A 13,636-nucleotide genomic window follows, 5' to 3' on the forward strand; every position below is an offset into this window, starting at 1 on the left:
TATACACATGTATTTTGCCTGCGTATGGATATGCGATAGCACGTGGTTGTCATGGATACGTGCGCAGTGATCCAGTTAATGTTAAAAGTCAAATCGGTCTTTTTAAATAGTTCTAAGGAAAATGAAGCATTATTTCTTGAATGGTGCGTGAAAACTGTTTTATGGTGGCATTTGAAGCGAGATATAATTAATGAGCGTTCTAAATATTACCATAAGACAAGATTTCCTTGATGCTACTGACGGTCCAGTCTTCAACAAGGGAGGTAATTATAATGTGGTGACCGTTAAAAAGGAGTTCCATACGGGCATTTTATCTTCGACCGTGGGTAAGATAAGAATATCTAGCATGGTTAAATTATTGGATCTACTTATCTGAGATGGGAGAAAAAACATCTACCATGGCCGGTCGTGTATGATAGGTTCATCCTAACCCACGTGCAGTGTGCTCTATGGAAACTCGGTAAATCCCGTTTCCGCTTGGTATGAACCTCATTTCACTCGGGGAGGGGGTGATTTAAACAATGTATGGTCCGAAATAGTGCGTTTTGGAGACACTAAACTTTTTGAAGAGATCTTCAAATAATTCTAGACATCTTCAAGTCAATTAAAGAGCGCTCCAGCTGAAAAAAGTAAGCATCAACTGTATGAGAGATATCTCGAAAGCATTTACAGAGCTGTGCAATTCAATTGAAGAAATCTTCAAATCGAAGACGTACAACGTCAAAAGGTGAGGCTTATTTGAAAACCGTCACATATAATTGTGTTAGATTTTACATCTAGGTTCCTTATTACTTTTCTCAGCTAAATGAGTTTCATATAAATGCAATTACTAATAGCATGCGCATCCTCTCGTGCATTTTAAATACATTCATTTTGAGCTACCTTAATTTACAAATCTTCTTAATGGATACTTCGTGAATAAAAAACGAAGATGACTCGCAACGTAAACATACTATGGTATAGACAAAAATCGCCGTTAAAGCTGTAATCTCACAGATTGAACGTTTTGACATTTATTTTATTTTTGGTCTTGGAATGAGCACTTATTTGCGTAATATCTGAAAACCAGTGATAAAAGACTGATGACAAAAGATCAGATCGCAGATGTTAGTATTTCCTCTGCAAAATTTATGTTTTATGCATTTTTCTTAAACCGTTCACTAAAGTAACGGTTTAAGCCATAAAACATTAAATTTTGAATGGAAACATGAAAATATGCGATCTGATCTTTTGTCAACAGTCTTTCATCACTGGTTTGCCAAGTTTGTCAAGCAGCTGAGACCCTTTTGAAACCCGTTTTGTTGGGGACTAGGAAATAGTGACTTGTGTAGTAAAGGGTTGGCGTATATTCTGTTGGCCAAGAGTTTTTCAAAGATTTTACAAAAACAGGGTATAAGAGACATTTGTCTATAGCTTGATGGGTCTCGCGTATCTTTACCTTTGCCTTTGTAAATTGGTACCAATACGCTTGTTTTCCTTTCTTTTGGATTTTGACTCTTGCTTAATTACAGCATTGATTAAGTATGTGAGCGCTCTAATTGTTGCTGGCCCATCTAGTAATACATGGTCGTTCAGTATACCATCGTGACCAGGGCTTTTGTGTTTTGCGAGTGCCCGGGTGAGTTTTTCTATTTGTTTCGATATGAAGGGAATTGTGATAAAATGGGAAAGGTCTCGATTTCCGCTATTTACGGTAAAAAAGCTATTTAGTTCGGCCTCGTCACGGTAAGCGAGGGTATCTTGACTATTTGAACTGCTAAAGACGTTGGAGAAGTGGTGCATAAATCCTTCTGTAACCTTTTCGTTAGTGTATGAGGTTTCGTTATAGATAATCTCTGAGCAGACGTTTGACTTTTGGGGATTTTTTAACCGAAGGAGTTTCCAGAACAGCTTGTAGTCCAACTCTGCCACTTTGTTAAGCTCGTCTATGTATGAATTTTCGTGAGCTTCAATAGCTTCACGCTGTATTTTTCTAAACGTAGTTTTCGTTTGCTTGTATTGTGCATATATAATGGCGACTGTTCCACGCGTGGCCTACCGTCGCTACTCCAACGACGTCGTAAAAGACGAGATTCAGTGTGTGCGCTTCAGACTGCGTTTGACCAATATGGTTTTGCCCTATTATTGAATTTGCTTTGGGAGTTTTGTCGAGGCATCGAGTAATATGTTGCAGAGCATGGTGTTACTGATAAAATCGGGTGATTGCTTGTCTGCCTCGATTTGTGTGGGCTCATCAATAAGTAGGGATAGAATTCTGGTATTCTAAGATGTTACCGGATGTGCACTTGTTCCAGGCAATGCACTCTTTTTGAGTTGAGTTGAGTTGAGTTGAAGGGCTCTGGAATAAAATTAATTTTAATTTTAAATCAATTACAGACCTCTAGAGTTCAATTGGAGATATCTCCAAATTATTCTTATTTTTGTATTGTGTTGTTTCACATTTAGCAGAGGTAATGTTGTCAACAATTTAAATAAGAGGACTGTTAATAAATCATGGATAAGATTTCTAAAATTAATTTGTTGAGCTCATTTATTGAATAAGAGCTCTCTCCAATTAATTTGGAGAGCTCTCTGAATTGTTGCCATCCATAATTAGATAATGATAGCGACAAATAGATCTTCTCTAGGTGTTTTAGTTAAGTTTTGACTATATTAAGAACGATGGGTGTGAATGCACATGCGGATCTCTGTAGATATGCATAATTTATACACTAAAATATCTCTATAAGATGTAGGTAAGTGACGGCGCCAACGCCGCCGACATCGACGCCGTGAAAAAAAAATAGAAATTGCGTTTGGATTGTACAGTAGACTGAATTTGTACGTATAAGCCAATTATAAACATCTTTAAGACATCTTGACGTATCTTAAGGAACGTTGAATGTTTTAATTGCATGCATTCAGTCCGACGGTATGCAAGGTTGTCAACAATGAAGTTATAAAAGTTTAGTTGTCTTATTTCATTGTGCACCATCCAATCGATAACTGGGTGAGAATTAACATATAAATTGAACAAGATCAAGCAATACGCCACACGTCAACTACCGTTTATTTTAACAAAGACAGCTCATGTGAACGTCTAAATATTGGTTTTATTTAACCCATCTTGTAAAATTAACCATCAAATATTTCACAGACACCGTAAGAAAGCGCGGGAGCATACGTCAAAAACCTACTTCACCGGATTGGATATTGAAATGCCCCGAAAACAACCAAAGAAAAGAGGTAATCTATGTAAAGGTCACTGAAAATAATTTCTTAATGATCATTTACAAGATCTAAACGATATAATTGATGTTGTGATGTTAAGAGTTCGACAATTATGCACTCAACAACGAAGCATGGTCACGTTATCATACTCATAGTTGATATAATCATGACTACAAGAAAGACCATTGATACAAATCATCAAAGGCAAAGGGAGACATCAATTATTTTGTTGAGTTAACAAATTCGTTGAAAATGAATTATAAAAATAGCTTTTTAAATATTCTTTCATCGATTTGAATAAAACACCACGTGACTGCTCTCGTCCTGTCAATGTGTACAACATAGGGTTGGAACAATACGCCAAGAAGCGGAATGCGATGTATATTGCGATATCCGTATCTCGATATATTTGCATTATATCTGTCATTGCCTGGCGATAGGAAAACGTATACGCAAATGTTAAAACTTTAAAATATATATGTTCGAATGGGAGTAAATGCCGTGTACGCAACCATATCGGTTAACACCAGACTGCTGAAAATTTTGTCTGCTACGCTTATCTATGAATAAATTACGTCTCTAGTATTGAAGACGTTTCACAATTTCATAATTCAGAACAATCTTTCAGAGGAATTACAAAACAATAGTAACTTTCTTTACAGTTTTTACTGTGTTTAAAAATATGCAATCATTATTTTTTTGAAAAACACCATGAACGTCTAATTGCACGAATTTTAACTAATAACTCACCCTTCTGATGCAGCTGAAAACCGGCATTACATACAGAGCTTATCATTCCAACGAAGCGTTACAATTCTTTTCCACCGAATGAATTTCCGTTTTCAATCAATAACTGAAGCACATTCGGTCAAAAGGGCGTCAAACTTGGTATGCACGTTGGTAATGACCAGAGTAGAAACCCTGAAAAATGGGGTCAGTGGGTCAAAGTTCAAAGTAATGCTGACCTTAAGCTTATGATCCATTTCCGATCAATAGCCGAAGAACCATATGACAGAGGGACCTCAAACTTAATAGGCAGATGGGTAATGACCAGCAAATGGACCCGGTTTGAGGTCAATGAGTCACAGGTCAAGGTCCTGGTGACCTCGAGCTGAAAATCCACTATGTATCGATTACTGAAGACTGCTCGGTCCAAGCGAACTTTAACTTGTGCAGGTTGGTCATGCACAGGAGAGAATTTCTATTGAATTCGAGGTTTAGTGTGTCAAATGTTAATCTCATGGCGTCCTTAAGCTGAAAATCTGTTGCCTATCAATAACAGAAGAAAATTGGGCCCAATGATCTCAAACTTGGTAGGCAGGTTGGCCATTACAAGTATTGACTTTGAGGTGAGCTTATCAAAGTTCAAAGTCGCGATGCACCGCTTGGGCCCAGGGACCTCATACTTATTAGGAATGTTGACCAGTAGATAATCCTTATTGGTTTTGAGATCAGTGGGGAAAGTTTATGCTGACTTTCAGTTTTAGCTGAAAATCATGTTCCGATCATTATTAAAGAACGTTGCGACCCTGGGACCTCATACCTGTTAGGCAGAATTGTGTTGACCAGTATATAAACCCTATGAATTGGTCAATGTCGTCATGAGCATTTTTAGATACTGAAGGGTTATCTGTACATACAGCCCGAAATACTAAAGGTTATCGGTCTAACGCGGTCTTATGGTCGGCATTTATCATGTTTTGTCAAACTGTATTGTTAATATTATAATGTGAAATGATGATGGAGGTGGGTGAAAAAATGATGATGATGATGATGATGATGATGATGATGATGATGATGATGATGATGATGATGATGAGTCGCCATGTATTGAACAGTATAACGCGGCAACCTTTTGTCAATAAAAAAGGCACACACATGTAAAGAAAATGCTTAAACCTAAGGTACGAGAACAATTCTCACGAAAATTCAGATTTGTTCGTTGTCAACACTAACGTCTAGCAAGTTATGCAAGTTCTAGACGATCAGATATTAAATTGTATTCAAAACTTTTACATTTAGAACAACTCATGGCCATTCCTATGTGGAACTATATTCTCCATTTTTTAAACTTACTGGTATAAACCTCTAAAAATGAAAAATAAGAAACCATACTCACTGTTTACATCCATATTCCACTCATTGGCACTATAACGGAAGACGCGTTGGAGCATTTTCAGCACATAACAAAATGTTATGGCTCCAATGATTACCCGTCGTGTAAGCGATATAACATATATTGAATCCATGAAAAAAACATGAACTGGATATTTTTTTTTATAATCTGCAGCAATCATATAATTTAAAGGAAATATTTTAAGGGCGAACGCATTATACATGTTGAAAATGATGAAAACAATACAGAATACTTCGCAAGCTTAGGGGAAAACACGCAGAAAAAACGTTTAAGAAATTGAAGGTAAACAATGAAATTGTGACAGGCGTAAAAATACATGAAAATAAAATAAATAAATTTTAAATTAAAAAACTTTATAGAAAGGACCCAAACTTAGACGTGGATTTAAGTGCCGTATTCCTTAATGATACTAATAATAAGCTTCCCAAAAGTAGAAGCAACTCCTGCGAAGGTTTACTTAAATATGTCAATGCGGAAATGCTTTAAAAGAAATGAAAAATTATTAAAGCCCTGGTTTGGATGGTCTCACTACAGAATTTTATAGATATTTTGGAACGATACTCAAATGTTTTAATTGACTCTTTAAATCATTACTTTAGAAATGTTTTTTTAACACCCCTTCAAAGGCAAGGTATAATCTTTCTTATTCCAAAACGGGATAAAGATTTAGAAAACCTTTCTAATTAAAACCCGATCAGTTTATTGAATACGAAGGCAATTTCAAATAGAATTAAAAGAGTTTTACCTAAAAAATATTGATTCCGAACAAACAGGTTAGATAGGTTAGGTTATTAAAGGAAGATGGTGAAAATGTTTGTCCCATAGTTGAGGTTTTGCAATATCTTGAAGAAAATAATATGCCCGGACTCCTATTTTTTGCCGACTTTTAAAAAGCCTTGAATACAGCGTTGATCACTTTTTTATATTAGACAGCCTGAAAAGTTTAGGCTCGGAAATAATGAAATGGACGACCCTCTTCTATAACGATGTACAAAGTATAATTACAAATAATGGTCATTTGTCTAAAAAGTTCCAATTTGAAAAGGGGTTACGACGAGGGTGCGACAATGATGTTCAGTGTTCGATTTTTATTTAGCATTTTTCTACAAATACTGCCTAGCTATATAAAACAAACCCCCGATATTAAGGGAGTAATACGGAAATCAAACAATCGCTTTTTTGCTGATGATGCAACAGACATACACGCGCACGCACGCACACGCACATACACCCCCCCATACACACACGCGCGCGCGTGCTTAACAATATACACAAATTTAAGCTATTTATCACCGATCGAGTCATCGGAGAGGAAACACGCGCATATTATAATTCTTGCCTAGAGTTTGCATGTAATTTGCACGACTAGCATAAGTTTCCATTGTCCATGATGAAAATGTTTTTGAACACGACTGTTATTTCCTACCAGGGCCAGTTGAGATTAGCGAGAATGTGGAGAATTTTCCAGCGGCCGGCAAAAAGGTGAAGGTCGCCACCAAAGCTCCGGATGAAGAAGAGGAGGAAATCTCGCATTGGCTGATGAAGTCCGAGCCCGAGTCCCGGTTCGAAAACGGGATCGACGTCAAAGTAAACAACGTTTTTTTGTTACTAAACACTATAATAACATTGTGTTACGTGTTGGTGTATAGGCCTTGGCCACGACCTCTGTTGAGTTCAACTAGTACCACTCTCAGCTGTTCTTATATTATGCAAAGTGTGTTTAGGCAATTCTTATATATCACTGTGTTCCAGTTCGGTGTCGAGGACCTGAAGGAATGTCCGGACCAGACGGCTTGCTGGGACGGCGTCAGGAACTATCAGGTCAGGCAACATAACCGACACTAATCAACAGTCCCACTTGCTTTTCGCTACTTTTTGTATATCAACTATGGTGATTAATTTTGGAAGAACATGTGGTTTTAACTTATATGTAAGGATTGCTTTTACATTCAGGCCCGGAACTTTCTGAGGGATAAAATGAAGAAAGGTCACCAGGTGTTCTTTTACCATAGCAACACGAAGCAACCGGGGATATGTGCGATATGTGAGGTCAGCTTCGCTTCTTTGCTTTCAAAATTGAATTATAATAAAATAATCATTATGTTTCCAAATATAAAACGTTCATGCCTTATGTACGTGTATATCTGACTTTTGACGCGGTTAAAACGTTTGGGATATTGTACAACTGGATAAACAAATAATTATGAATTCACTGTAGGTGGCAAAGGAGGGATATGTGGACCACACTCAGTTTGACCCGAAAGATCCCCACTATGACAAGTAAGTGATTCCCCAACTTGCTACATACGTCCTGTTTCCCAGGGTGTTTGTTTCCCAGGGTGTTCGTTTACACGGACTAATTATTATGACTGTAAAGACGTGACGTCGAAAGGTCAGGCTAACAAAGGAGTTAATGTCGCCAAAGTTTCGTTGTCTAATGTAGCATTTAGTTACGTGAATCGTTGAAACCATTTTAAATGCAATCTTTGTTTAGATCTCCGCACGTTAATGATTATTTAAAAAAAGAACTCAATTTGCAAGAAATATTTTAAAGTTGTTTACGGTTAAAACATTAGCATACATTCATCAAATGTACGATGCACAACTTATTGGTTTAACTTATTCTAATTTTCTAGAGATTAAGTGAGTTAATTTAAATAAAAAAAAACAATCATAGTTAACGTGTTTATTTATATTTTGCAAAACTAACTAGTATGAAAATGACTTACAATAACATTATTATGTCGTATACAACATTTAATGGCTTCATTTACTTTAAATATTCAGTATGGCAGATGTTTGAATATTTTACGGTTATTTAAAAGAAACTATACTTTGATCGAAAAAATTGACTCCATGTTTAAATATGGTGGAAAAACAACCTAGGAATATTCAAGTTGAATGAATTTTGATACAGGTTTTCCCTCTAAAATGGTTAGAAATTTACACAGAGGTACTATATTTAACTAGCCTTCTGCGATCGCTTTATGCACCAGTCAATTGTGACCACGCCCCCCCCCCCAGGTCCGGGGGATAGCCGGGGAAAAGGGCCGTTTTTTTACTTTCTAGGTGCCCCCGCTGGGCCGGGTGACCGCGGTGGTTTTGTCATAGCGCCAAATTTAGCGGAGATAGGGCCTTATATAGAGTCTCTGGGGTGCGGGTGCATTTGGCCGGGGTTTAACCATCAGTTCGTACCCGTAGGGCGGGGATTTTACCCGGGGTTGGCTGGACCAAAAGTCAAAGTCCCGGCTATTCACCGGGGGGGGGGCGTGGTTACAATTGACTGGTGCATAACGTTGGGGTCGATTGTACTAGAATTTGATGCTGGTGAACAATTTGGAGATTTGTGAAAACATTTTCCTTGTTTATATGCATTTTAAAACTCAGCTAGAAACGTGTATTTACTTATGTTTGATAACATCATTTCATTTCGATTCACAATAGTAAGGCCTATTAAATTCATGTGTCGAATGAGTTTGATGAAAGAATCCCGACTTTACTTGACAATTTTCAGACATTTCTAAATTTGAAATTGAAAAGCGTTTTTAAATATTTTGAATTTATATTTCTACCAGATAATTTTTAAAAAAACGTATTTTTTAATCAAATCACCTAAACATATCTTTTATATAATTATTAAAATACGAGCGTCAGCATTTCTTAGCTTCTCATTTTTGCGTCCAATTTGGTTGTTGTTATTGGAAACCTGTAAAACTGATTACCATGTTAACCTTTCATGCTCTTTCGAAAGAATCTGTTTTGTTTATTAAATATGATTTTAATTCAATTGTTTGCGGAAGATATTTTGATCTTAATGTTACGTGTTCTTCATTAACTGACAGAAAACGTTCACTGAAATGACGTACTACTCATTGAAAGTTCCGTATACCTACATTAATTAAAGCAACATGAAACAACGCACAATTTTGTGCTGATTTCCATGATAAAACATTAGTTTTGCGATTTCAAAATATCAGTAATTGAAAGAAAACTACATCAACCAAGTGTAAGTGTTCTCAAATTGGCCTGCCACCTGACGTTACGATAGTTATTTATATTCTTCGTTTTAAAAATAAATTGTAAACGTCAGCAGAAGAATAACGTATATAGTATAGGACACATACATGATATGCGATTTTGTAAAAGCACTCCGATAACTAGATTATCGACTAGATTGTAATTGTAGTTGTATATATACAGTAAATACAATTCATGTTTATAACCTGTTTGCCGCTTCACTCAAGCAATCAAACGGTTTTTGTTATTGATTAAAACCAGTAAGGAAAAACTTGAACCGGAAGACATTTTAAGTTACTCTCATGTTACGGACTCCCGCGTGGTTACAATGCGCGACAGTATAAGTGCCGCTATATACATATGAAATACCCGGTTACACCCCCCCCCCCCCCCTCCATTTTGAAAGTCGTCCTCGAAATTCGAGCTCTACGGTAAATTTACAATAAGCTGGAGACTTATCGTGCAACGTGAGTCATTTACGTTTAGCTCCAGTTGTAACGGACTGTTCACTGAATCACTTTGTGCATCTGGTTTGGGTCGAACTTGCGACCTGTCGCTCTCCATGTCGCAAAAAAACAGCTTCATTGCGATACAGTATAAGCGCTTTAGTTTAATCGTATTTTATTGTATATAATATACGCACGTCATATAAGTCATTTCAACAAATAATATAATTATACAATTGGGTTGGGCCACAAGTTATAACAACGTTAGAAAATGGCCCTCCCCGCAGTGTGTCAGACTATCGTTTAGATTGAAAAGTTATGACGAGATCAATTTACATGTGCATAAATAAATAACATATCCTGATAAGTATAAGCGCTGCTATATACATCCCGAAAACCCGAATACCCGGTTACGCCTATATTGCAGAAAATCGACCAGGGAGGAGCCCCGTTGGTACATGGTGGATGTGAAGTTCCGGCGCATGACGCAGCGCTACATCCCACTCGCGGAGCTCAAGGCGCTGCATGGACAACACAAGCAGTCAGGCGGAGCGCTCAGGGACCTTTCTCTCTTTACCCGTGCACGCCTGTCGGTCCAGCCTATCTCACAGGGTATGTGCGAGCACTTGCTGGTATGCATGTATCTGTACATAAGCTTCAAACAATCCTTAGAAATTTAGCATACTCTTTTATTAAAATAGTTGTATCTAACTTGTTCGTATTAATTATGTAGTATTGATGTAATCGGCACGCCAATGTGTTGGGGAGTGTCTAATGACTTCATAAAATTATGAAACGAACACTTAAACCAGTCGTACTGGAAATGATGTTCATTTTACAGGATATCATAAACTAAATGTATTATCATATTTTTTTTCAGAAGAATGGGACTTCATACTATCCTTGGAGACCACGCCTGCCAAGTGAAAAGTGAAAGACTGTTATAGTAACCATTTACAGCCATAACGTGTTCACCATGCGGGTTCTAGCTGAGCTAGCCCCTGTCCGTGGCTATCATTTTCTTGTCGTTTACTCTGTCGCTACTAGTTTGTTATTAAATCGGTGTTATCCTGTCTCTGTGTTTCATTGAATCATTCACCGGTTTCCAACTTGTCATACTCTTGGCCTAGTTATACGTCAGAGTGTTTGAACTATTTTACAAGACAGATAACTATTTAGAATACGTCATACGGTCTTTCAGTTTGTTTACCTGTCCAACTGGTAACCCAGTACGCCAAGTAGACATTCTATAAATATAAGTCTGTGTTTATCAGATTTATTTATGGAAACGTCTGTTTAAACAATGTTCGTAATATTTTGAATAAACTGTAACATATTGTATTGAGCATATAAACTGAATGATGGTCATAGCAACCCAGTTACGGTAGGATCCGGACATATAGCAACAGTTACGGTAGGATCCGGACATATATCCAGATACATATATATATATATATATATCGAAACAGTTAAGGTAGCGTCCGTACAAAGATCGACAAATATACACAAGGTTCGACTCCTATATAAAAACATATAGATTCCTCAGGTAAGTTTCTTAAATATTTTCAGAGGTTATTCTTATGAATCGTACTTTTTCATAATGGCGGGTATTTAGGCACTAGGCAGTACGAGGGTACTAAACGATCGCTTGAGTGTATTGACCTTGATGGCGGTGAGGACTTCAATCGTAAGCGGTCAAAATGTCACCGATCTTTAGAGTGTGAATGGTCGTTTACTTTTTAATGCAGGGAGAACCAAATATCTCCAGAATAAGGCAGAGTTTTCAATAACATGTCTATTCAGTATGTAGGTCGTCTCATTGGAAACAGTGGTACGAGTTGAATCATGTGCTACTTATTTCCTAAGCGCAAGGGTTATTTATCGATTTAGTTACAACGTCAGTGAATCAAGACCACGATCTGTGCGACAGTCAGTGTTGATTTGTACCGATAGTGGACTTTAAATGTACGGTGGTATTCATATCAAAAATTGGATATCTGACTGTGTCTTTATGTAGTATGAATTTATGATTAATGTAACTTTTCAATAACAAAAATCCTAGTATTGTGCTTAATATGTGGTGTGTAAATTAGATATGTTTTTGGCAGGTTTGAGTACCTGAAGGCTTACAGGTAGCAGAAAGGAATATAGTAGAATGCAGAGGGACTTGACACTCAGCGACAGTCACTTAAAAGAAATGAAACAACGTTTGTGTTCCATTTTCCACGAGAGCTGTAACAAAATGGCAAACATCGTTCAAAACAGAAAACTGATCTTACATTTCGACGTAAACAAAACCATAGTGCCAGTGGATTCCGCAACGGGGGAGACTGTCGAGGCCGCCCTAAACGTGTACCTGTCGGGGCTGGCTCAGGGGAAGGACCGGGAAGGCGAATGGCACTCGAAGCACGTGCTCGCCGTGGCACCGGACGAACAGGATGACGTCAGCTTTTACAAGTTCCAGGAAAAACGTTTGTTGCCCCATATTAACAGAGACAGGAAAACATTTCGATACAATTTGATGTCGTTTACTGATAAGCCACAAGGCTCAAGGTATAAGCCCCATCTTAAGGAATTGTTGAACGTTTTGAAGTGGGACTTTCCTTATGAGGAGACTGTTCATAAAGATCTCACTGTTCCAGGAAACGAAGCTTGGCGTTTTCATTTCATTCTGCCAGCATTTTACAAATTGCTTAGATATCTTGTTGATCAGCATAAAGATTTTACAGTGATATTTAGAACGTACGGAAGTGACGCTAATAGTGTTTTGAAAAGTTTACGCCATGCCATCTCTAATAAACTGCCATTTTGTCACAACTTGGAAGAAATGTCCGAGGACATTTCCGATACTGTGTACGTTTTACGCAGAAGTAATTTTGAGCCTTCTGTGTTCAGTGTCCACACATGTGCAGGAGACAGTGAATCTGAAAGAGTTCGCGTGAAAACGGACGAGGAGATGTATATGTGGATGTCAAACATGAACGGAATAAATGCCATACGTGATAACGTTCAGGACTGGTTGGACCACAGCTTTGACTCCAGGTTTGGCAAACCTCTGTGGGTAGATAGCTCAGATGAACGCAACCACCATGTGTTTTTCGATGATAATATACGACCCGGAAACCTGGACAGCATCGCCAATATCCGGCTACGCCACAGCGCAGGCGAGGACTTTCAGACTGTGGACAGGACAGAGGAACACAAACTGGTCAACGCAAATATAGTGCCCGTCACTTTTACTGAGGCCATATTAGATGAAGACTATTTCGTCAAAAAGCTGCGTTTGTGCGAAGAAAACTATGCAAAACAACTCTACGGACACAAGTTGACGAATTAATGGAATATTTTAAATTTTAGTTCACATATATGTACCCTGTTCGGCCTTGTAAAAGTATTAATATTACATGATATTATTGACAGCATGTATTCTATGCACCTATTCCTATTATGTCGAGATTAGCTTTTTTACCAATGTATAGGAGCTTGTTATTATTTTTTTACAAGGTGCAATTGCAATTTTATTTATCAAATAAATGAACACAAATATATAAACACGCTTATTCTCAATTCCACTGAAAAAAGGGCAACTGTTAGTTACTGAAATTTATTGATTTCAAATTAGTTATACAGTATTGTCATATTGTTAGGGTCACAAATTGTGTGAATATCGGTGTCGTCCGATTCGTTCATGTGTTATCATCCGCGAGAACGCTGGCTAACACCCGCCTTTACAAACAACGCTCCAACACACCGGCATTTATGCTTTTTGATGTATACGTATACATGATTAAACTGGCCCTCGAGTTTCACATCACACAAACATATT

At 37.6% G+C, this 13,636-nt stretch overlaps 2 protein-coding genes across 3 annotated transcripts; both read left to right on the forward strand.

Annotated features, from left to right (window-relative positions):
• The first annotated feature begins 2,011 nt into the window (after positions 1–2,011).
• On the forward strand, positions 2,012–10,885 carry LOC128231013 (thymocyte nuclear protein 1-like). Its single transcript, XM_052943437.1, has 8 exons — positions 2,012–2,076; positions 3,137–3,225; positions 6,777–6,934; positions 7,100–7,168; positions 7,301–7,396; positions 7,566–7,627; positions 10,238–10,422; positions 10,691–10,885. Exons 1-8 carry the CDS (start codon positions 2,012–2,014, stop codon positions 10,735–10,737), a joined length of 771 nt encoding a protein of 256 aa, XP_052799397.1. The 3' UTR covers positions 10,738–10,885.
• A 286-nt stretch (positions 10,886–11,171) lies between these two features.
• LOC128233064 (uncharacterized) lies at positions 11,172–13,348 on the forward strand. 2 transcript variants are annotated; one of them, XM_052946942.1, is made up of 2 exons: positions 11,172–11,356; positions 11,919–13,348. In XM_052946942.1, exon 2 carries the CDS (start codon positions 11,966–11,968, stop codon positions 13,145–13,147), a length of 1,182 nt encoding a protein of 393 aa, XP_052802902.1. In that variant the 5' UTR covers positions 11,172–11,356; positions 11,919–11,965; the 3' UTR covers positions 13,148–13,348. The 2 variants fall into 2 exon arrangements, with proteins under 2 accessions (XP_052802902.1, XP_052802901.1); XM_052946941.1 differs by lacking the exon at positions 11,172–11,356 and adding an exon at positions 11,397–11,775.
• Positions 13,349–13,636: the final 288 nt, after the last annotated feature.

The sequence above is a fragment of the Mya arenaria genome, chromosome 4, assembly GCF_026914265.1.
Source record: "Mya arenaria isolate MELC-2E11 chromosome 4, ASM2691426v1".
Lineage (NCBI taxonomy): Eukaryota > Metazoa > Mollusca > Bivalvia > Myida > Myidae > Mya > Mya arenaria.

Bases quoted from the DNA above. Each gene is read 5' to 3' on its own strand.
- LOC128231013 (XM_052943437.1), top strand. From the start codon at position 2,012: ATGGCGACTGTTCCACGCGTGGCCTACCGTCGCTACTCCAACGACGTC. The intron at 2,077-3,136 runs GTGTGTGCGCTT...AATATTTCACAG, and splicing joins GTCGTAAAAGACGAGATTCA to ACACCGTAAGAAAGCGCGGG. The intron at 7,169-7,300 runs GTCAGGCAACAT...TTTTACATTCAG, and splicing joins ACGGCGTCAGGAACTATCAG to GCCCGGAACTTTCTGAGGGA.
- LOC128233064 (XM_052946942.1), top strand. From the start codon at position 11,966: ATGCAGAGGGACTTGACACTCAGCGACAGTCACTTAAAAGAAATGAAA.